The sequence below is a fragment of the Astyanax mexicanus genome, chromosome 24 (assembly GCF_023375975.1).
Source record: "Astyanax mexicanus isolate ESR-SI-001 chromosome 24, AstMex3_surface, whole genome shotgun sequence".
In the NCBI taxonomy this organism is placed as follows: Eukaryota; Metazoa; Chordata; class Actinopteri; order Characiformes; family Acestrorhamphidae; genus Astyanax; species Astyanax mexicanus.
Genome location: NC_064431.1, coordinates 557373 through 581778, shown reverse-complemented (window position 1 = coordinate 581778; position 24406 = coordinate 557373). Strand labels below are relative to the sequence as shown.

The 24406-nt window shown below is 36.0% G+C and overlaps 2 protein-coding genes across 2 annotated transcripts; both read right to left on the bottom strand.

Annotated features, from left to right (window-relative positions):
- Positions 1 to 130: 130 nt before the first annotated feature.
- Positions 131 to 17364, bottom strand: smarcd1 (SWI/SNF related, matrix associated, actin dependent regulator of chromatin, subfamily d, member 1). Its single transcript, XM_007251508.4, has 13 exons — positions 17116 to 17364; positions 12480 to 12652; positions 12336 to 12378; positions 11917 to 12039; positions 11257 to 11379; positions 9836 to 9952; positions 9519 to 9620; positions 8563 to 8724; positions 7897 to 7994; positions 7581 to 7716; positions 3960 to 4082; positions 3027 to 3128; positions 131 to 2084 (listed from the first exon to the last, which is right to left on the bottom strand). Exons 1-13 carry the CDS (start codon positions 17347 to 17349, stop codon positions 2031 to 2033), a joined length of 1590 nt encoding a protein of 529 aa, XP_007251570.1. The 5' UTR covers positions 17350 to 17364; the 3' UTR covers positions 131 to 2030.
- Positions 17365 to 20720: 3356 nt separating this feature from the next.
- si:ch211-220m17.5 (guanylin family protein) lies at positions 20721 to 23052 on the bottom strand. The gene is made up of 3 exons (XM_022682179.2): positions 22906 to 23052; positions 21664 to 21859; positions 20721 to 21136 (listed from the first exon to the last, which is right to left on the bottom strand). Exons 1-3 carry the CDS (start codon positions 22975 to 22977, stop codon positions 21078 to 21080), a joined length of 327 nt encoding a protein of 108 aa, XP_022537900.1. The 5' UTR covers positions 22978 to 23052; the 3' UTR covers positions 20721 to 21077.
- Between the last annotated feature and the right edge of the window lie 1354 nt (positions 23053 to 24406).

Genomic DNA, 24406 nt, shown 5'->3' with positions numbered 1-24406 from the left:
CCCCCCCCCCCAGAGCTGTACATTCAAATTCAAATTCAATAATGATGAGAAGCACAATTTCTAGCCAAATAAAACTTGATTATAGTAAACAAACTAATTTAAATGAAGTTAATGACTGAAATAAGCAAAATCCATCAATACAAGATAGTCTTTATTGTAAGGGTCGACAATTTCAAACAAATTTGGTCCATAAAAGAATACAAAACAAAACAAAAAAAAGAAAAAAGAAATTTAGAGCTTTAAATGTTATTTTTCTTACGCTGGTCAAATAAAGAAGCAACGCTGCACACAATGATAAAAGCACTGAAACACTTCAGTCTGAACCCAGAACCACCTTCAATTCTTTCATTCTTCTCAGGAAGGGCCTGAGAATGACCACTCTGCAATTAACCAATCACAGGGCTCGACTGTCCTTCATGTAAAAGGAGTGTGAAATTAATTATTTAGATAGAAAACTAAAAAAGAAAAGAAAAATAAGTTTGTGGTGCAAATTACCTGAGCATGATGGACCACGATGTAGAGAGCAAACGTAGTAGTAGTGTGGTTTCTAAATTGACCAATGTAGCATTGATTGATTAATTAATTAATAAATTGATTGATTAATTAATGCCAATCGACTAGCTCTAAAGCGTCCGCTTACAATTTCATAGCTTTCATTAGCTTTGTAGCGTTGAGGTACTATAAACTACTTCCTTTATTAAATCTACAGCTACCTAATCTTAATATACTCCATCATATTCAAGAAGACGAATATCTATTCTCTGCAAAAACCTAAAAGTGAATAAATGGCCCCACAGAGAGTTTCCTGTTGTGTTGTTGTTACTTTCTTCAGGCAAACAGTTTGGAAACGTACTAAAATCTATGCAGCACCTGTTAGCAAAAAATTAGGAATTAGGAAACACAAACGGTGGTACAATATATAGTAACGGAAATGTCAGTTATATAAGGGATAAAAATAATAAGAAAATAAGAAAAAAATATTTTTAGTGGAGGCCTAAAGCTGACGTATGCTTCTACGTCAAATTACTGCCATAACCGTATAATCTACACAGTGTCCTACGCCATAGAACCGTAACTATACATTATACCACAGTTAGTTCAGACCCTGCAATGTGATTGGCTGAAAAGCGTTCTATGAGTACCGCTACCAGCCGGTAATGCACTGTAACCGAAGCTCTCCATGTATTACTCCGCCACATACAGGTAACCTATAGCAACGATGCAGTGCTTACAAACCAAACAGCGCAGCTACAAACAAACAGAGCAGTATTGGAACTATTTTAACTGGCAGAGTTTTTATAACCAAACAGATCCTTCGATGTGTATCTATGTTGTAGGACACTTGCGCAAAATACAGCGCAGGCTTTGCGTAGTAAACTCGACGTAGTAGTATAAATCAGCTTTTATTTTTAACAAACCTCATCCAACGTTCTTATGTTACTAGAGGAAATCGAGGCTTTGAGTACTGAGGTAACACACAATGATCACGACCGGCGGCTTCTGGCTAAAACTGTCCTTGCTTGAAAATGTGTGCTTCTGCATTCAGTTTCTCCAAAACTGCCCAATTTAGCAACAATTATCAATTATCTCCTCTAACACTTTATTATATCATTTTATTTTCGTATCTTATTCCCATTTTTCTATACACTGTAGCTGTTGTAACTGCATTTACAAAAAAGTGATTAAAGCAGCTCAACACAGGAGGAGGATACAGCTTTAACTCTCTTTTTCTAAAAGGTGAATTTTTACGATTTTTAGAGAATTAGGCCAACATATTCAAAGAGTTTAAGGTAATAAAGGGGCACCAAATCATATCAGTCAGAACATCAGAACATCCTTAAACAGCTGGAGAAGAGCTAGCATGCCCTCCTACCTGCTACACTAAGAATACAGGCTAATAAACCTTTTATAAACGTCTGTGTGTCTGATTAGTAACTGGAGTAACTGGGAGACAGCAGCCCAGTTTATCAGCACTGGAACAAACACCACTACCCAGCAGCCTCTTCTGCCTTTGGTCCTCCTGTTTCTGCTTAAGTGTTCCTGATGCCCAAGGCCTGCTCCAGCTCCTGTCTTCTCTGCTGGACCTGTGATTAAAAACAAATAAAACAAACATTAGGTGTTTTAGGAGCAAAAACAGGTATAGATTTGTCTCTTTTTTCATCCTAGAAGTGAAAAATGGAAGCTGGATTTTTAGGATTAGCTTGAAATGAATGGAAAAGTTATTGCCAACAAATAAAAAACAAAAATTAAAGAGTTTAGTAGCAAAAACAGGTACAGATTCGTCTCTTTTTCCAAACTAAAAATGGAAAATGGCTGCAGGACTTCAGAATTAGCTTGAAATGATCTGAAAAGCCATTGCTAATATACAGAATATATGTACAACCACAAAAATTCTGTATTAACCTTTATTTAGAAAAAAAAGAGAAAAAAACAAAACAAAAAAACACTTTTTTTGCATTATTCTTAGAGATGTACTAAAATCTAAATTGTGTCTGAAACTGAATAATATTTGGAAACTGAAGCATTTAATTGATGAACAGACGCAAGAAATCTTTTTCCATTTTCACTAAATAATCGGTGCATCACAAATTTTTGCGCCACAATATTTTCAGCACGTCGATCACATTAAAATTGTGTATAACTGCTATGAAATTTTCAAATGCAATTATTTCTGCAACATAACAGCATAAAGCTAAAAAGGTCCTAAATTCACAGGGTACATAGTAAGAGTGCACACATAAATAAATAAATAAATAAATAAATAAATAAATAAGTTGTTTGATATTCCAATATCGATGTAAAACACGATACAGACAAGGTAACAAAAGATAAGATCTTAATTTTAGTTGAGCTCCTCAAAGGCTTCCCCACAATAAGAAGTAGTTTGATAAGCATGTTCACTGTGGACCTCTACCTCACTCTACATCCATCCTAGCTCCAAACGCAGAGCAAACAAAACACAGTATAAAACATAAAATAATAATAATAATAAATCAGCTACACAGCAGCTTTAAAAACAATCTTACCTTGGAGTAGAAGTAGCGACACACAGCTTCTTGAGCCCACGGTTGGAAGTAGAACTCAGCTCTTCTCTCTTCTTCTGGGTTTCCAACCACATCGGTCATCGTCTGCGGGGAACAGAACGTTATTAGCAAGTTCTTAACGTTAAAATGTTAACATTTTAAAGCATTAAGCACTACCAAAACCTTTATAAACGCTTCTGTATTTTTTTATAGGAGTTTTAAAACCTCAGCAACCTTCATGCATATGAATCACTCTGAAGCATCACCCTGTATCACGTCATTAAAAGTCCAGTCAGCCGAGCTCTGGCTCAAAACCAACAAACAGCTGAGCAAACAATACCAGCATGGAGACTAATGGAGGACTGGACTGAAGGTTAAAACTGCTCTGAATTTAATGTGCATGTGGTTTTGGACAGAGACGCAGCGATTTTTATGTTCATATTGACGGTTCTAACCAGAATCTGCTGGTCAGAATCATTTTTCACCCACTGAGCCAGTGCTGTTTCTCTTTTTTTCTCTTTTTAATTTATTACATACTTCCTTTATACACTTTACAACAGACACAGGACAAATCAACAGGTATAAAAATAAAATACATTCAGGATTGAAGGGCATAAATATAAACTAAACTAAAATATAACAGTTTATACACTTTTTAACCATTACATTTCCATGTTTTTTCCAGACTTTTCCAGGCCTTCAAGGCAATTTGTTCATGACCAATACATGCAGCTGATGGCGAGCTGCATGACTGGGATTCGAACTCTTGATTATAGTGGTGCCAGGCCTTGCTTGACTTTCAACAATCCAGATAATACACTTTTTATCGCTTTGCCATATGAATGCTGGCTACTATTTAAAACAGGTCGTCCTTTGAAGTAGCACTTATGACCAATTAAAACGTTCACATTTAATTATGTTAATCAGGAGTCTCACCTTCAGGTCTCTGCACTGCGACTGCAGCCAGTCATTGATGAACCCTTGAGGATCGCGGGCGAAGCTCAGCATGAACTCCCGCTGGGTCTTCAGCTGGTTGATGGTTTCGATGGTCTCGTGGATCTAAAGGTGAAGATCAGGATCCAAACATCACAAAACTTTACAGCCATATATAATCATCTAATAAACATTTCTAAATAAATAAACTGGATTATAAAGGTTAATGACGGCTATGAATGGAGGAAACGGTGAGATCAGTGCTGGTGGACAGACAGACTGGTGATGAAACCAGGTCAAAGGGAACAAAAGGACTAGCCTAATTTTTTTTTCCTGTGTGGATAAAAACGACGGGCTCGGGGTAAAGAGACCAAGTAAACAATACAGAGAGTTCTAAGCCCAAAAGAACTTTGGACTTAGCAAAAGAGTGTGTTTCTTCCTGTATCTGCTTGTTTTAAGTTTTTTAAACAATAATACAAAAAACAAAAGCCAAAACAAACATACGATAATCTAGGCCTGGGACATTATGCAACACTAGTAAGGAACAGGGGTGTCTCCACGTTTCCCTTTTAATCCAGCAGGTCTCTCCTCTGGAAAGTTAAGTAAACAAAATTAATTCTTAAAGAAAAACATTTTCTGTTAAAGTAATTCGAGTGCTGGATGTTTATCTACACAGATTTCTTTCCTGAAAACTGTTTATTTTGGTGAGTAAAGAGCTTCTGTTTATTTACAGTAAGATTAGATTTCCAGACTTACACTAAGGCTGGGTGCAGCAGCATTAGCACTAGCAGCTAACCACTAGTAAACTCAGAGGTAGAGGTCATACATATGGCGCACCGGATTGTAAAGCACACTGGTGATTTTTGGGGAGAATTTCAAGTGTGCCTTTTAATGCGAAAAATACGGTAGACATGTCACCAAATCCCCAAAACTCAGTCGGTTTCTTTCAATTTCAGACTCTTACATTATAAATAACCCTTAAAATCCTTTTATTTTTTTTAGAATTAGCATAGCATCTCTGGTTTTAAGCTAAATGAGCTTCTTTCTCAGATGGTGAACAGATCATTATTAAAAGGTGACCACAAAAATGTGAACATACAGCGAGGATAAGCTTAGCAGGATACAACAATCCCTACAAAGCTAACTTGTTTGCTCAGAGGGCAAATGTACAAAGTTCACCAGTCCTGAGTGTCTCGTCTCTGTAATTCTGCTGAACAGACGTTGCAAAATCTCAGGACGGGTCACTGTGTCACAGGAGCACAGCTGTAACCCTGACCACCGAGCCCTGCGCTCTGATAAATCATTACCACACCGGTGACGACTCTCAAACTCCAGATAAAAAAAAAAAAAAAAAAGACTCGAGACGAAGCTAAACATCAGCAAACAGAAAGAAAAGCACTCCCTCCTCCCTCTGAACCGTTTCCATTGTGTTACAGCATAAAGCTTCTACTGAACCTGGAAAACATCCCAAACCACTTCCCCGGAAGATTCACAGCACTTTGATGCGGGCTGAAACGGAACAGGACGTGCAGAAAAAAAAAACAGGCTGTGGACCTTCAGACCTACAGAAAACAGCAGCAGCACAATGCTCCCCTGCAGTGTCTGGGGGGGGGGGGGGGGGGGGGATGCTGATCCAGAAAGAACAAAAAGAGACCGGTCTGCAGCCACCATGATAAGAAGCCCCAGATCTTGTTTGCATTGTATTTATGGTCATATTTAGGTTATATATTTAAGTCTCGCACAACATGTAGTTTCATTTCCAGGGACGTGCACGTCGAGCTATAGTGTAGAGTACGTGACTATGCATAGGCTGCGGTGTAGGTTCAACGGAGAAGTAAAAATTGGCCCTAAGAACTGAACTTCCCATGCATGGGAAAAACGTTATGATTTAACACTGTGGACCAACACCAGCAAATAAAGTCATGTCTGTCATCTGCTGCTGTTGATCCACTGTGTTTTATTATCAAGTCTAAAGTCAGTGCAGTTTTGTTTTCCCACAAAATCTTACAGCACTTCATATCTTACAGCTTCCCTCTGCTGAAAACAACTTTTATAGAGACGCAGATTTCATTTTTCAGCAGGATTTGGCACACTGCCAAAAGTACCAATTGGTCATAAATATAATATCCTAATTTTCTGATTTTTTTGTGGGTTTTCATTAGCTGTAAGCCATAATCATCAACAATAAAATAAATACTGTGCCAGTTCCACATTAGGGGCTAGCAATGTGGCGTACGAAAAGTTAAGTAGCCGAATTCATTCATTTAAAGGATGTCCAAAAACATTTGGACAGATGTGTTCTTCAGAACTGTGGCTATGAGGCAAACAAAGCCATGCCACAAAGTCCACGATGAGTGCACTTACTCTGTGCATGCACACGCAGGGGAGATTCTGCATTAGCACAGGGCTACTAGCTAATCATTTACTCACTCACTACTGATCACTACACCAAAGCTTGTATAAAAAGGGTCACCAGTGACTTAATTTAATGGATTTTAAAGAGAAAACGTGCCCAAATTGGTCTTTTTTCAGTAACAAATTCCAACCTACTCTTCAGGGATTATTACATTACATTATATTATAACTGCAATCAAATCCCACCAGCAGCACTATAGAGCAGTTACAAAGGTCAGTTACAGCAAGTAAAGCAGGAGATTTCTCAACAGGAGGAGACCTTTTCTCAATTCTTCTTCACCGGGTGCCAACAGAGCATTGTTAAATTACTCTCTGTGACCTCCTGCTTTCTTCAGGGCATGTATTTCACACAACCTGACCTTCTAATACACAGTGCTGATTGGTCAGTGCTATCACCATGATGTGTGGGTCATAAAGCTCTGAAGAGCGAAGTGGGTGAATTGAAGAAAGCATGCGGGCCATAGGAACAACAAGGATCAAAGTCTGTTACTGGATTTTACGCACTATAAACTACTTTTACGCACTTAAAATCCTTTAATTTTCTCAAAAATCATCAGAGCTCCTTATAATCCGGTGCTCCTTCTGTATGAATTCTACCAGTCAGGTATTAAGGAGCTTATAATGCTGAAGTACAGAGTTATACAGGAGTTTCAGTTTAGTTCTACAACAGTTTTAGCAAAAGCCACTAACTGTGCTAAGCGCTTGCTCTTTGGGCATTTAAAGTGAGTATTATTCACCAGAAAAAATAAATAAAATAAAAATAAAAATAGAGGCATGGCAGCAAAGTACAAGCTAATTTTTATCATTTGTATTATTTTATGTGTATATCTTTTTTTTTTTGTTTGTTTACATTTTTATCATGTTAAGTGTTACTGATATGTGAAGTAATAGAAAAAAAAAGTCAATATCAAACCTAAAATAAAAAATATATATATTAAACACAGGCAAGGCATCCAATGCAATTCAATATCAGTTATTTAGATTTATTTATTTATTTTTTTTTATACAGATTTTTCTTTAGACCATTAATCATTATTTCTGTGCACTGCACTTTTATATCCATTATATACATTTATATTCATCCTATTGTATATACACACACACATACATGAAAAGAGGGCAGGGGAGCAAATAAGAGCCCTAACTTCCATTAACTACACTAAATAATTCAGCTTAAAGATGTTGAACAGTGAAAGACTGCTGGAATACCTTGTTATCTAAGCCTGCGATCTCCTGCTGACTGGCGGTGGACAGCAGGAAGGAGTTCATCTGGGTCTTCAGGGTGTCGTCCACCTCCACATCTATATCATAGCAGGCCGTCTTCTTCTGATCATTCGGGTCCACGCTGGAGACAAGAGACAAGAGACAACAGATGAATCACTGTTTAAGTATGTGACACACAAAAAAAAACACTACAAAAAAATTAAAACGCATTAATTGAATAATCATCAAATTGAATAACCATTAAAGAGACTATTTAAAAGCACAAGAGTGAAGGAGAAGACAAAAAACATCAGCATCCTACCTGATCACATGGTTAATGATGATGGGCTCAGGAGGCATCAGTAGAGCGTGCAGACGCTGAGGGATCTCAGAGAACTTCATCCTCTGGGTCTCAAAGATCTGCAGGAAAATATCATGGAAGATTTGGGGAAAAAAAAAAATTAAAGTATATATTTTATATATTATAATACTCTCAAGAGACACAAACTCTTGCATAACTCTACTCTAATTTGCTATTTGGGTTAATTGGCAAATTATTAGTATAAAAACAAAAAAATATATATATATTTGTTACATGATGCAGTTCCTGAGAAAAATTATGTCCACATATGAGGATTTGAAGACTAGCACTATACGTCGAGTGCCGGTAGGTAGGTAGGTAGGTAGGTAGGTACACACACACACACAGACACACACACACACACACACAACAATAATAACAGTAATAATAAATAGTAATAATAATAATAATAATACATAAAATACTATATATTATATATAAAGTGCTGGGTGGTATGACCAAAAATGCATGTCACAGTACTTTGCAAGATTCTGACGGTTTCACTGTATTTTTTATTATTTTACTTATAGTTTTTGGCATGACTGGGCTAGAAATATAGGTTTGGGACTCACTGTACTGTTAGGAAAGGGTTATGAGCTGTACTGAGGGAACAGTAAATATCTGTACCTGCTGGAGGTACTTGTCACAGTTGATGAACTCGCGCTCGTGGGGGTCCTGTAGTTTGTGGGTCTTTACATACTGCCACAGAGCCTGGATGATGACCGGCCGGGTCTGGGTGTGGATGCCCAACATGCGGGCCAGCCTGGGGTCCAGCTTAAACTGAGGAGGCTGGAGGAAACAGAGAAAAAGAACCATCACAACAGCACCTCTCACACTCATTCACTCACATGCTTAACGTATTTATATCTGTAAGAAAGGGTATATTCATTAATAAAGTCAGGCCCCCCCATTATCCACAGTTTCCTTTTTCTTTCTGCCAAACACATTCATATATTAAAAAAAAAAAAAAAAACACACATTAGTTCCCAGCTCAAGCGACAAATAAAATTTTATCCTTGCAGGGTGCCTAAATCAAAGTGCACACGGGTGCTGACACAATCAGAGTACAGTACGGATGCCCACACATATACTATATAAGGTGATGCCAGATTCAGTATGTTAAAAACTAAAATAAAAATCAGTATTAATAATTAGATTATATATATATATATATATATATAACACACACAGCATCTACTATAAGTGATTCAGCATGAGTATATATTCTTTTGGCACATTTATTTAAATGGTTTGAGGGGGTATATAATTGAAGTTTAGGCCACATACATGAGTAAAAAAACATAAGGCGACCGAAATGTACTGCTGTAACTTATCAGATCACTTTATTTCTTATTAAAAAATCATCACCTGAGATTTAATAATAATCAGTGATGTGGCGCCACCTGGTGGTGAAGCTTAGAGCTGTGAGACTAAAACTACTCAGACACTCCCCCCAAAAGACTATATACAGCAATTACAATTACAATACAACCCCAAAGAGCTCAAACTACACCTGAACACGGTTTGTGAGGCTCTAAATCTGTGTAATGAAGTGCTGATGCATCACATCAGTGCAGGTTTACCTGGTAGTCGAGCATGAGGAGGACGGTACAGCGCACGCCCACGTCTCCCGGCCGTTTCACCTGGAAGCCATCGGTCTCCTGAGTAGTGGGTGTTCTGTGCCACTGTGGAAACAAGAACACAAGCTTTTTACAGATATAAAAACAGTCCATAAAATAAGTGTTCAAAAGAAATATTGAATGTTGATTTTTAGTTTATTACACATTTTGAACAGACAAACCGTCCTTTACACTGTGCCAAGATTTCTTGATGAACGGACTAATAGAAACTTTTTTTTTTTATATTAAATAATCCGTATCCATTACTGCCCGAGTCTTACCTCTACCAAATGATTGTCCGGCCCATAAAGATCTTTATCCAACTCGATCACTAAAGACTTGAAGAACGAGGAGAACTTCCTCTTCTGCTTGGTCGCCTCGTATTTGGAGACAGCAGTCTGAAATACACATTTATTTACTTTATATTTTATATTAGGGCAAGGGGAAGATATTTGGTCATCACATTTCTACAGAAAAGCAAGAAAAGAAATCTAATTCTGTATAGAATATATAATATATAATATCTATATTAAAGAATAAGTAAGCAAAACAACCAGGGTTCATACACTTTTAAACCAATATATTTCCATGATTTTTTCCTGCTTTCACGGCCAATTTTCACAATTATACGATTTATCATGACCAAAACATCAGTGCATAAATTATAGTAGACCTAAAATGAGTCTTATAAAAATGCTGAAACACAATCTTTAAGAGGGCTGCAGCTATCGGTTATTTTAGTAACCGAGTTCTCTACTGAAAAATCGATTCGATTTATCAAGTAATCGAATAAAACATAAAATAAGAATTTTTACTTAATAATGAATGCCCAAATGGTTTAAATTTTAAATTCACAACATTTCCACATTGCAAACACAAATATAAATAAATAATAAATAAAAAACAAAACACAAATGCCACAAGTAATAAATTTAATAATTAATAATTAAGCTAAATTATTTCAACTTAGGATTTCTGGTAAGTATTAAATATAGGGCATTAATCAATAATGGCCTTCATGTTGTGCATCTTAGCTAAATGACATAATACAGTAAGTTCATGGCTCAGCTAACTATCATGTATTTATTTATATTTAACTCCACAGTGCTGAGTTTACTGATTATATAAATCCTGTATTTAGTCTAGAAATTGTCTTTGTTGTAATAAACTAATCAAACACACACACATTATACAGTATTAATAATAATCAGCGCTACACAGTGCTGTTGTTCTGTTATTAAAGTACATAAATGGTAATCTTATTTATTTATTATAAGTTAAATTGACCTGCTCTCTCCGCTCTAAAAACCTCTGCCTCCTCCACTTCCTGCTTCCTGTTTGTTTTACATTAAAAGTCCTCGCTAAATTCCGTGCGCTGCGTCTTAAAATTAATTAAATGATTCCTTGAGGCACAGAAAATTAATCGATCACATCGAGAGAGCTCCATTGTGTTAAAGTTATATTAGTGAATTAACTCTGAGATGTATTTTGTTTGCACAAAAAAGATTTTCTGCACTGATAAACTAACACAAAATATCTGTAGAGCAATGTTTTTCATGCCTTTTCGAAAACTTTCTGGGTCTTTTTATTTTTTCATAACTTATCCAGGCCTGGAAATTGCCATTTTCAAATTCTACAACTTTTTCCAGAATAAAAAAGGACCCCGGTCTACCCAGTGTTCAACTTTAACACATCTACTCACATCCTCCAACAGCCTGCCCTCCACCCGCAGCTCCCACGATGCTACAGTCCCCTCACCGTCCTCAGCGTCAGGCTTGGCAGGGTTGAAAGTGTTGGAGATAAAAATGCGCAGCTTTCGCTTTTGCTGAAATAAAACAAACAATCCAACTATTATAATTCATGAATTACATCCATTTACCTGCACATTTATAATGGAGCCTCTTTTATACACATTTTTACTATATGCAGATGCTCTGCACAAAGCTCAAGGACGGTAATGAAAAAGGGGGAAAAATAAATAAATAAAAAAGAAAACCCACAATGAATTCAGTGCAAGATTTGCACCAAATTTAACCATTTAACCATTTAAAAAAATGTTCTGTTCTGTACACTGCAGCATCCCAGAGCTCTGTACAGCAAATATCTAATTTATTTACTGATTACAATTTATAGTTAAGATTAATTCATACTGTATTGTTTTATCTATAATGCATTTTTTCTTGTACCTACACAGCAGGTACTCTAAACTTTAAAACTGACAAAATTTTGCTTCTCGAAATGCAATAAATCTTAAAATTAAGCCCACTGTAATAATAATGACTATCCTGATAAAGCTGTATTATAAAAACTGGACTATAAAACTGTATACGAATTTTATTCTTTGTGTTTAGATCAGGTTTACCTTGATGGGTCTCTTTAGCGCCTCCTGGATGTCGAGTCTCTTCCGCATAATGGTCTGATCCAACTTCCTCTCAAACGCCAACAGATCCATATAAGCCTGAGACTCCGGGACCAGCTCTCTGATCTGAGAGAGAGAGAGAGAGAGAGAGAGAGAGAGAGAGAGAGAGAGAAAATAAAATATATATTACTGTAATCATGCACATATTGCAATTTTGATGTACATTAAGCATCAATTTAATGTTGATATTTTTAGTTAGTTTTTTTATTTATTGATTTCGTTAATTTTTTTCCATTTTTCTCTTTATGTGGCATACTTTGCAAGGAGCAAAAAAATATTTTAAATTTAATTGTAAAATAAAACTTGTTTCCTTACTCATCAGTCTATAAAGTTAAAATAATTTTACTTTCTGAGCTACTTACTCTCTGAGGTAGAATTTTATCAGCCATCTTCTTCTTCTTGGCACTAGAAGGTAAAAAAGGAGAACAGGTGAAATTGTTTTTAACTGCAGAACATTAAATTAAATTATGTTAAACAGTAATTGATGGTGTAGGTCTGGTGCGTACTGTTGGTTGCGGTTCTGCTGCTGGACCTGCTGGATCTGTGCTGGGGCGGGTCTCTTGCGGGAGGGATCCATGACCGGCATGCCCGGGCGGGACACGGGGCTGGCACCGTAACCTGGAGGCCCCATGGACGGGCCCTGAGGGGTCATACGATTAGCAGGCGGCATCCCTGGTCTCTGCAAAATGATAAAAAGAATTTGTTTTGGATTAGAAACTCACAAATTACCATTATATAAATAAATATATATATTTTAATGCAAATACATAAAATAGTAAATTACACGGGACCTGGATTCACAAAATGTGCCTTTAAGAAATTTGAGATCTCCTTTTATTTAATTTAATTTTGTATCATATTTTTGGATGTGAGGCCACATTTATTTTTTACTTTCAAAAATAATTTTTCCTTTTGGCATTTCACATTATTTTGCATGGATTAAACTGAATAATATGCTGTGCAAGTCATTACTATTACAAACATTTAATCATTCACTCATACCAGTGCTTTTTTATTAATTTAAAGCAATCTTTCAACACAATTAGCAGCACTGAAACCAGAATATAGAAACAGACACATGGAGAATCACAGCCTGATGGTTAATAAACTTATTATAATTCACTCTCGACCTCCAGAAGCAGAGAATCCTCCCCAACAGATCAACCAAGCCCATCATCAAACCGGAGGAATTCAGGCCAAGGTCAGGAGATATCACCAGAGAAAGAAGCTCCAGGTGAAGGACAGCGCAAACACGCCCAGACCAAACCACACAACCACAGATCACAATTACACAGCTCTTCTCTTCAGGAGATAATTATTTAGTCTTTGATGTGCTCGTCAGCAGAGCCAGACCTCATTAATATGCGAGAGATTCAGCAGAAAAGAAGAAGAGCTGACGGACAGAACTGACCACTGAGGACACGATCAGATCACACCAGCACATCAATCACTCGCCAGTATACTACACCACACCTCCCAGTGCGTACCATTTAATTATGACCAGGGCTGAGTACCAAAATTTAATACCAAAAAGGTGCAGACTGATATTTCAGTACTACAGATTTGCTTATTTGTGATAATTTGCATGAAACACACATAAAAGTGCACACTGAGATAAACATGTCCAAGTGCTCTAAAGTCTGAGTCTGCTTCTAAACATTCATCCACAATTTATTTTCCTTTTAATAAAAAAAGTACATAATCTTTACGTTAAATGTATTTGGCTGAATGGTTTGGTCTGCAAATACATTAATATTGGTTTCCAGACTAATTGTTCTTGTATTTAGGTTAATAAATACCATTTGTTTTCAGCTATGTATTTTAATCTATTAACTCTTAATTCATTAAATATCAATACAGTAACAGTGTAAAATATGATTTGGAGAATAATATATGAACTTACACTTTTGCAACTTATTTAAAAAGCTTTTAATACTTAAAGATCTCTTCAGGGTTCCTGCAGCTTAGCACTCACCTTAATATCATGAATCATTAAATTACTTTTAAATGGATAAAATCTAAATATATTTGTTTAAAGCCAATATGACTTGATTCGATAAAAAGAGACATTTCTCTGTAAAGCTAATCTAAGCAAATGCTGTATGCATATATGTTAAATACAGTGTATATGTTAAAAGTGTAAATGAAATGATTTTAAAAAGGAAATCATTTGTAACTAATTATGCTATGAAATACAATTTTAAATAAATAAATATGTAAGCTTACTCACCAAACCATGAGCCAGGAAATCAAATAAGCGGCTGCGCGTCTCTGACTGCATGTGAGCCGAACGAAACACCAAAACTACTATACACTACCCACCACTGGAACTCCACCACACACACACACACACACTGAAAGGTCAGTAAAAGTCCAGCTATATATACACACATATACACACACACCCCAACACACACAGATCCCTCAATAACAGCCCAACACACACGCTTAAACTCCAGCCGTCACATCTCACACAGACATGCGTCCCGGCCGGTGCATCACGCTCTGAGCAGCTCCTGGGATGCTCTGCTCGTTTTGTGCAGAACAACAGCGGCGGCTGAAAGCATCCACAGCTCTTTGTGAGGCTGCTGAAAACTCGTCACTCTTTGTACAGAAAGCCGCATTACTTATCAGAAAGCCACAAACTCGCCGTCTTTCACAGCATCCCATCCCCACAACCTTGGAGCTCCAGAAGAACAATCGCTGCTCTACCTGAGCGCTGAATGTGGAGATGCGCTGAATTCCTGTGACGCACGCGGCGCACTGTGTGTGGAAGCTGTCAAGGCCGTGCAGACGAGAGGAGAAACGTTTCTTTAGAAGGAATCACGTCCCTGAGATGAGGAGGGAAAAAAGGCCTGGCAGAGGAAATAATGACTAGTATGCTTTCACACCACCATCCAAACCATTTAACAGCAAATACAGTTTATTAATTCTTATTTTATTTTTATTTAAATGGTTTACTCTCAGCCACACATGGGAAAAATATGTACGAGGTATCAGGGTAAAAGTACACTCTACTGATGCATCTTAATAGATAAAAATATTGCTTATAACCCAACACTGAATTTGCTTCTGCAATGGGGTAAAATTAATGATCCTCAAAAGTCCAGCCATGGATCCAAATTCAAACCAGCCCAAGAACAGATAATCCCCGGCCCTCTGCATCACTTTAATCACTTTATTTATTTATCAGTGGCCAATTATTACATTCAAGAATTTCCTATTAAAGTTAGCTAAACAAAGAGCTGTGAGTTTCTCTATATGGACTTTAATTCAATTTACAGAACAGCATTAAGGGATTGCAGCAACAACAACAAAAAAAAATGTGCATTAAAGCTCTTTTGATATATGGTTAGTTATTGAGCTAAAACTTAATTATGTTTTAATAATAAGTACTGACTGTTCTGTATGTTTTTAGATGTTTTTTGCACGGGAGACCAGGCTTTTTATATCTATGCAGATCCATTCAGATTGTGTACGCAATTGTATACATTACACATTAAGTTGCATGACATTTATCACAATGAGCTGACGTCTAGACAAAATTAAAAATATAAAATCTAGGTTCTCTACTTTACTGGAGTAATTATTTTGACACTTTCACGCAGTTATCTGAACTTTCTCCTCCTTACATTTTAAATATATCCTCGTTACTCCTGTTTCATTTCAGCTGGTTTTCATTCCGGCTTCTCATCCTTCAATAAAACCCCTATCCAGATAAATCTCTCCATCCAGATAGAGTGAATCTGATTGTGATTGGATGTAGAGAAGTATAAACATATACCATTCCGACTCCCTATTGGTTTATACTGTGATCCATCACACCTGCACACGTCCCTGTCCAATTTTGCTATATAGGTTTATGTTTGAGTAAAATTAACATTGTTGTTTTATTCTATAAAAACTAAGAAATGGCTGATATTACAAAAAAGATGCAGAGCTTTCAGACCTCAAATAATGCAAAGAAAACAAGTTCATATTCATAAAGTTTTAAGAGTTCAGAAATCAATATTTGGAAAAACCATGGTTCATCTTGGAATCAAGTTTGCCTCCACCAGTCTTACACACTGCTTTTGGATAACTTTATGCTGCTTTACTCCTGGTGCAAAAATTTAAGCAGTTCAGTTTGGTGGTTCGATGGTTTGTGATCATCCATCTTCCTCTTGATTATATTCCAGAGGTTCTCTCATTTTTAGGTGCTCTCTTAAGCTTAACATATAAGGACTACCCTCTAATATCGTCTATTTACACTGTAAATTGTATAAAAGTGTCTAAATTAGAAGTAAAATAGCTTCTAACCTACCCAACACCACATCAGGCCATTCATAAACAAAGCTGGGATCCAGGTCCAGAAAGTAAAAATCCATCACAGGGTTTTGTGCCAAGTTGCAGCAGATCCGCCTAGGCAGATGGTAAGTTACAAAACCCTGGGATGGATTTTTACTTTCTATAGCTACATCATAAAAATGCGTAAAACTAATGGTATTATTGATTCCTTACTTTTATTACATTTCCCTTCAAATAAAAAGCGAACTAACTAACTAATATTCGGTCCATAAAACAGACAAAAACAGTAACTTAGACCTAGACCATCTAATAAACTCCGGCAACTTGGCTAGGCTAAACTAAGCTAACAAGCTAGCTAGAGTTAGCTTAGCCAAGTTTTTAATTCATTTATTAGTTCGTCTTTTTCTCGTTTTAGCCTGTAATTCACTTATTAATCACACTAAAGTTTGCTTTGTTCGTTTTAATCTCTTCTCACACTACTGACCACTATTTTACAATTTAACATAATTTTGATCATTTCAACCTAGCTTAGCTAAATTGGCTAACTTAGCTTCGTTATGTTGCCTTTCTCCAGTCCACCTTAAAAAGAGCAATAGTTTAAAGCAGGCGACTCTGCAAGCGCCAGGTCACAACTATAACGTTTTTTAAGGTGGAACGGAAAATTCTAAACAGGCGCTGCTGAATTAAGAATCCATAAGAGCCTTTACAAAGCAGATCTCTGTTTTAGCAAATACTCAAAATACTGCACTTAAACAAAACCCGTTAACTGGATTTAAGGATATCAGAGCGAGGCCAGCGCACCGGATAAGCAGTGTAACCCGCTGGCCACCCCCCGCTCTTTGTTCTCTCTCTTACCGGGTAACCGGGCCCCGCCATCGGGGAGCGGTACAGGTGATTCTGCGCGCCTGCGGGTCCCATCCTCCCTGTCGGCGTGCCTGGGCCCATGCCCGGCCCAGCGCCCGGTACTGGTGGTCCAGGTCCCATTCCTCCACCCCCTCCTCCAGCTCCACCGCCGCCGCCTCCACCTGCTCCTCCGCCGGCTCCTCCAGCTCCAGGCGCCCCGGACTGAAAACCTCCACGCGCCGCCATCTTCTCCTCTCCACCGACCGGAGCTCCGCCTATACCACGCCGTGTCACGCGTCACGTGATCAAATCTATGCAATGCAGCCTACCTAGGGCCCTACGGAGGGAGCGCACTTCTAGTGTTCAATCCTGCAGTGTTCCAATAACATACTGAACACTAGAGGTGAGCGATACCGGATCAGTATTGCCGATATCGATACCGATACTGACACTTTTTAATATTTAATCTTCATAGATCCAAAGGATCCAAAATACCTAGGATAAAATGTTGCCAAATATTATACGTGCAACAAAATACTTTATTATTGTAATCAACATTTTTGTTTAGAAACAATGGAACAGTAATAAAATGAAGTTTGCCTTAACATTAGGAATATATATATATATTTTTTTGAGGTAGAAAAGTTTACAAAAATACAATAAAAATTCTTTCCTCACTAGACATTTTTCTAGTTCTTTCTTTCTTTTTTTCTTTTTTTCAAATAGAATTATTCTTAGGAAAAACAATACCAAAATAACAATAATAATAATTGTCTATCTTCCAGTGCAATTCTTACATAAACAGAATGTAAAATAATATTAAAAAATAAAAATATATATAATCCGGTGGTGTCTCTGTCTGTGCTGTGACATGGCGACTCGAGGACAGTGATGATAGTTGTGCTGAATTCTCCGCGTCGTGGCGCTCACGGCCGTGTGGTTTGTGTTGTGCACTTAGGGAGAGTTATCAGTAGAAAGTTTAGATCTCAGGGTTTTTATTCTGATAATAAAATTGTCTGATTTTATCTGATTACTTCTGCTTTTTGGCCAAACAAGAAGCCCTATAAACCTGCTGCTCACACATCAGCCACATAAACACTTTCTGCCACCATTTATACACTTATACATTATAGGCTTTCACTAACAGATTCTGCATTCAGGCTGAAACACCCATTCATTGGGCATATAATGGGCTTTTTATTTAATTGCAATTATTATTATAATTAAATGATTAAATACATCATAAGCATTGTATAGATTTACTGTAAGTAACAGGCGTTTAAGATGTTTATAAAGTTGTTTGTAAAACACTAAGTTTATTCGTTTTTGGGAAACACACCCCTGAACAGTACACTCTAAGAAATATAAGTACAGATTTGTACTTAAAAGAGTACAAAGCTTGTCGCTGGGGCTGTACCTTATATTCAGGTACAAAAAAGTACCTTTCAGTGAAAGTCCTTTTTTGTACCCATGGTTTTTGTGGCAGTAAAGATAATAAAGATTATAAACATTATCATCAACTAAATATGGCTCAAAAACTTGATGATACAAAATTGTCTGGCTTTCAAATAAAAAATGTGCAATTTAAATATATATTGTTCATTAGTACAGTGATGCAGAATACTGAATGTACCCTTTGGCTGGTTAAATGGTACAAATCTGTACTTATTGCTGTTAGAAATTACTTTGTACTTCAGAGGGAACAAATCTGACCCCGTAAAGACCAATATTGTACCTTTGAGGGTACAATTATAAAGAGTGTACCTTCGAGTACAAAAAAGTACTCATATCGTACCTCTGTTTTTTAGAGTGTACTTTCCCATCGGGATAGAAATATTTCCTCATAAGATCCAGTTGTTTGGTTATAGAGCTGTTTAAATAAGGAGGCTATTAACTGGTTTCTTTATTTTTATGTATCTAAATCTAAAAAAAAATCAAATATCCAACGATGAGTTACTGCTGAGGGGGAGGGGCTTACTTTTGCAAAGCTTTTAAACAATATTGTATTATGTTATCCAAGATTTACACCCTAAATTTCCACCTTTAAATCACCCTGAGAAGCGACAAGCGTGTTTAAACAGTTAGTGATGGAATAGTGTGTAAATTCACACGCAATAAAATCTTATCTTTCAGATCCCAGTCTCAGATTAGCTGCTCGTTTTTGTTGCTTCTCTTTATAAAGGTCTATGAGTTTATTGGATGAATCATGTTTATGTGTTTATCAGTGAGAACGCTGGTGTATTACTTTAGGTTTAAAAATCTATAATCTATAATGTTCTCTAACAAATAACAGCACAGAATTGTACATATACAACTAAAGTGTGCTCCAAGACGTGTAACATTTGCATGAAAATATTTTTTTGGAGAAGTCATCCCTCTCTTAATCCTCTGTGGCTTTAAGGAGGAAAAATATTGTTTTTGGAAGTTTGAAGTCCTTGTGTATATAGCAGATATAGCAGATAGATTTTACTTTTAATAATAAGCTGAAAATTTGAATTATTATGAGAATTACTGCTTTTTTCATAATTCATCTAAGAAACTTTGTATAACTGTATAACTCTTAATCTAATAACACACATATTTAACTATTTAAAACAAATATGTACTGGTCAATCTTAGGCAGCTTTAGGTTTCTAATCTGAAGATGGTTATAAAAAGCATTTAAAAAGCCCAAGTTTTAAGCATAGAATTAGCATAAACATGAAAAATAGCTAAATGGCTAATAGCATGAGGACACTGAGCACATTCTGGTGATTTTCCCTTAATTTGTGTTTTAAAAATAAACAAATAAGATGTAAGAATGAATTTGGGTAACAGGACTGAGTGTTGAGATTGAGCTCCTCAGTCATCGTTACAATAAGATCAAATATACAGAAAAAAAAACTAATGAGGAAACTTTAGGAATTTTGTTCTTCCCATGATCTTCAGAACCAGAACCAGCTGATGATGTCACTTCCTGTTGTAGATGTGACTTCCTGATGTTTCAGATGATCAGGGTAATGTGTTACAGTAATGTAACAGGACTGAGCGAAACCACAACACGGGGACACAACTAAAATGTGTATTTTATAATTTAAATAGAAAGGATTTATTATGGAAAAAAATATATTTAAAGCATAGATGGGATTTGGAGTCACACAACAATGCATAATTTTAATAAATATAGTTTATGGTATAGTTTTATTTATTATAGTATATTTTATTTATAACAGGTATTTACCTGTATACAGGCTGTAGGTGTGAATGATACAAACCCTTTTTATCTGCAGTAAAATAAGTTACAACTGTAATGAAATAAAAGCTTTGTGGACAGAAAATGGCCATTTTATGAGTTTATTAATTTTATTTTAACAGTTGCAGATTTACTTCAGTTTACTTCAGCTCGAATAGAAATCCTCAATATATAGACCTGTAATATCAGGTATAAAATAAACAAAAATGCATGCCTTTATGGAGTTAAAACTGAAAGACATATACACACCTGCATACAGGCTGGAAAACGTATAAAGTGTAAAAATGTGAACGTGTTTTAAAAATTGTAAAAGTATGTAATTAAAAAGGTTTAAAGTGTTTAACAGGTAAAACTCAAAGCTGAAAAAACAGAAACAGAAAGTTGGTATTTTTTATAATCTCTTTTATTGCACGTATAAGAATATGAAAACACAAGAAATATATAAGCAGTAGAAAAATAAGACAACCCTACTTTCATTAAATAAGTGAAATGTTAAGCTGTAACACACAAACAATTACAGTAAATCTACATTTCTAAATCTAAATTCCAGATTAATCATGATTTCAAACAAAAAAGTAACAGTTCAAAAAGTTCTGCTGCCACGTGGACTATAAAGCCATTTTTGTAAGTGCGAGGAAAGTGTGTGTGTGTGTGTGTGTGTGTAGGGGTTTGTGTTTATTGAACAGTGAACTGATGGAATGGAAAATCTTCCTCCTTTGTCTGATGGATGATTGATGGAGGTCTAGCAGCCGGTGCACGCAGCAAACGCACAGATTTCACACACGTCCATCGGAACAGCAGCTAAACACATGTTAAAAAACACAGTTAATGATGCTAATTGCTAATGCTAATGCTAATTTTCTTAAAAACACTGATTTTTGGGTTTTCATTGGCTGTAAGCCATAATCAATAATCAACAATAAAAAATAAACACTTAAAATAGGTTGCTCTGAGTGTAATAATATATATATATAAAGCTCTGAAAAAGGAGATCACTTAAAAATGATGAGTTTCTTTGATTTTAACTAACTATAAACCTCTGGAATATAATCAAGAGGAAGATGGATGATCACAAACCATCAAACCACCAAACTGAACTGCTTGAATTTTTGCACCAGGAGTAAAGCAGCATAAAGTTATCCAAAAGCAGTGTGTAAGACTGGTGGAGGAGAACATGATGCCAAGATGCATGAAAAAAAAACTGTGATTGAAAACCATCAGGGTTATTCCACCAAATATTGATTATTTCTGAACTCTTAAAACTTTATGAATATGAACTTGTTTTATTTGCATTATTTGAGATCTGAAAGCTCTGCTCTAACGCTCACCTAGTCTTGAGAAGACCATGCTGGATCCGCTCTGGTTGCAGAGGGGAACGAACTCCTGCGGCAGGGTGGGATTAGCACAGACGGCGCTGTAGCTGGTCGTGGCCAGACGAGGGTTTTGCTGCTGAGCAGAAGATCCACTTTCAGACAACTTCTGCAGAACTTTCACTGATTCAGCCGAGAAGAAGTATTCCCCATCCTACAGAACACAGAGCAGATGATCAGCATTAGCTCCTGATACAGTGCAATATTAGCATTAGCATTAGCATTAGCTTCTCTGACTGTACAGTTGTTTTGAAAGTTTAACTGTACCAAAAGATACTGTGTTCATTAGCCCAGTGCATCAGTCAAGAAAACCAACCACAGACTCTTATCTTGTCTTTCTAGTTGCATGTTCTATAATTATATTTCAACTAAGTAATAAAAATCTGTCAATTGTCAATGCAAAATTAAAGATACTAAAAAATTTGTTTAAAATGGATAAAAACAAGCAAACAATATAAGATTTAATTAAGAAGAAATAAAATAATTCAGAATAAAAGGATATGCAGATAAGCTAAAATGTAAAGCAACAAAATAAAGAGACAAAATATTAGAATAATAAAATATAAACACAATAAAAGAAATAAAGGACTAAAATAACAGCAACATTCTAAAAAAGGTAAAAAGTAAAAAAAAACTAAACTAAAAGTATTAAACTAAAAAAAAACTAAACTAAAAAAAATATAAAACTAAAATATATATATAAAAAATAAAAGGATGAAATAAAATAAAAATAAAATAAAAAGGTAAAAGGCCAAAAGGAAAACCAGTTAAAACACAAATAAAAATAGATGAAATACATTAAATACATAAAAAGGATAAAAAAGGTAAAAACGGAAAATTAGATAAATAAAACTAAAACTAAAAACTCAACTAAAACAGTTAAAGGCTGTCTAAAGGTGTTCAGATATTTAAAAGTTTAAAATGATTTTGTGACACCAGTGAGCTGAGTTTTAGAGTTTTAGAATTTTAAAGTTTTAGAGTTTTTTTTAGAGTTTCCTGTAGTGAATTCTTTTTTTAGGTCAGAACAATAAAACATGGACAATATTCACCACACACTGAGACATTATAAAGAGAATAAAAATATTGGTTTAATTTGAATTTGGTTCAAATCCAATCCGGAATATATATATATATATATATATAGTTTTATATATAAATGTAAGATTTTTATATACAAGAATTGAAAGATTTTACACTTGCCTGAACTTGAATAGCCTCAGAGAAAAGGCACAGAGTGCTGAAAAGCAAAGCAATTGAGGCGATGGTCTTCATGCTGCTGATCTCGATGTTTCTCTCGATGTTTCTCAGGTGTTTCTCAGGGGTTTCCTCCTCAGCGTTATGCTCTACTTCTTTCACTGACTGTCCTTATAAAGGATTCCCAGCTCGGCTCATGTGCTAAACCAGCCAATCACAGCCAAGCTTCTCTCGTTACAGTTAATCAACACACACACAGTGGGATTTACAGCACCATAAAGGGAAATTCATAAATCCAGACTGACCTAATCTGAGGTGTGAGGTGTACAGTGTTTTATGGATGAAACTTCACTCCGTCATCTTCTGAGGGTTAATTAGTAACTCTCACAAAAAGTGTGTAAAGCTGGGTGCAGCAGAAAAACGTGCGTAAACACAACTGTATATGAATAACATACAGTTTTACACTAGAATCTAGAGTCTTACAGTGGTTTGAAATAGAGTTTACACCCTTTGAACCACAACAAACTTTAGTATTTTAGTGATAGACAAACACAAAATAGCACATAATTGTGAAGTAGAACGAAAATTACACATTTTTTTTATAATTTCAATTAGTGCAACATGCAAAAGTATTACTCTAAACCCCTAAATAAAATCCAGTGCAATCAACTGCCTTCAAACGTCACTGAATAAGTTAATAGAGTTAATCCAGCTGTGTGTAATATATTAATTTAGTCTCAGTATAAATACAGCTGTTCTGTGAAGACCTCAGTGGTTTGTTAGAGATCACTAGTGAACAAACATGAAGCATCATGAAGACCAAGAAGGAAGAACTCAGCAGACAGATCAGAGATAAAGTTTAAAGTGGAGAAGAAGTTTAAAGCAGGTTTAGATTATAAAAACACATCCCAAGCTTTAATTATTCCATCAATCCATCATCCAAAAACCCAAAGAACCTGAAAAATTATTCTACTAAAACTGTTTCTACAAATCTAATCTACCAAGACATGAACCAACATCCACCCAAACTAACAGATCCAGCAAGGAGAGCACTGATCAGAGAAGCAGCTGAGACCCATGATCACTCTGGAGGAGCTGCAGAGATCCACAGCTCAGATAGGAGAATCTGTATACAGGATAACTATCATTAGTATCTATAGTCTCTATAGAGATTTTTCCTCCATTCTTCTTTATAAATCAGCTGAAGATCAGTCAGGTTGGATGGAGAGCGTTGGTCTGTGAACAGCAGTTTTCATGTCTCTCCACAGAAGATCAATGAGATTTAGGTCTTTAGGACTTTAACTGGATCATTCTAACACATGAATATTCTCTGATCTAAATCATTATAGCTCCACTGTAGCTCTGGCTGTATGTTTAGGGTCATCGTCTTGCCGGAAGGTAAATCTTTGTCTATAACAAAACAAGGCAAGGCAAGGTGTTCATGTGAAGAAAACACAGGAGCTCCACTGACTGATTAAAACCCTGACAACAGTCAACAGTCATTAGA

Excerpts from the sequence above, each read along its gene's own strand:
- smarcd1 (XM_007251508.4), bottom strand. The coding sequence starts at position 17,349 with ATGGCGGCGCGTGGAGGTTTTCAGTCCGGGGCGCCTGGAGCTGGAGGA. Across the intron at positions 12,379-12,479 it reads CAGCAGAACCGCAACCAACA|TGCCAAGAAGAAGAAGATGG; the intron begins GTACGCACCAGA and ends TTTACCTTCTAG. Across the intron at positions 12,040-12,335 it reads ATAAAATTCTACCTCAGAGA|ATCAGAGAGCTGGTCCCGGA; the intron begins GTAAGTAGCTCA and ends TCTCTCTCTCAG.
- si:ch211-220m17.5 (XM_022682179.2), bottom strand. The coding sequence starts at position 22,977 with ATGAAGACCATCGCCTCAATTGCTTTGCTTTTCAGCACTCTGTGCCTT. Across the intron at positions 21,860-22,905 it reads CTGAGGCTATTCAAGTTCAG|GATGGGGAATACTTCTTCTC; the intron begins GCAAGTGTAAAA and ends TGTGTTCTGTAG. Across the intron at positions 21,137-21,663 it reads CATGGTCTTCTCAAGACTAG|CTGCTGTTCCGATGGACGTG; the intron begins GTGAGCGTTAGA and ends ACATGTGTTTAG.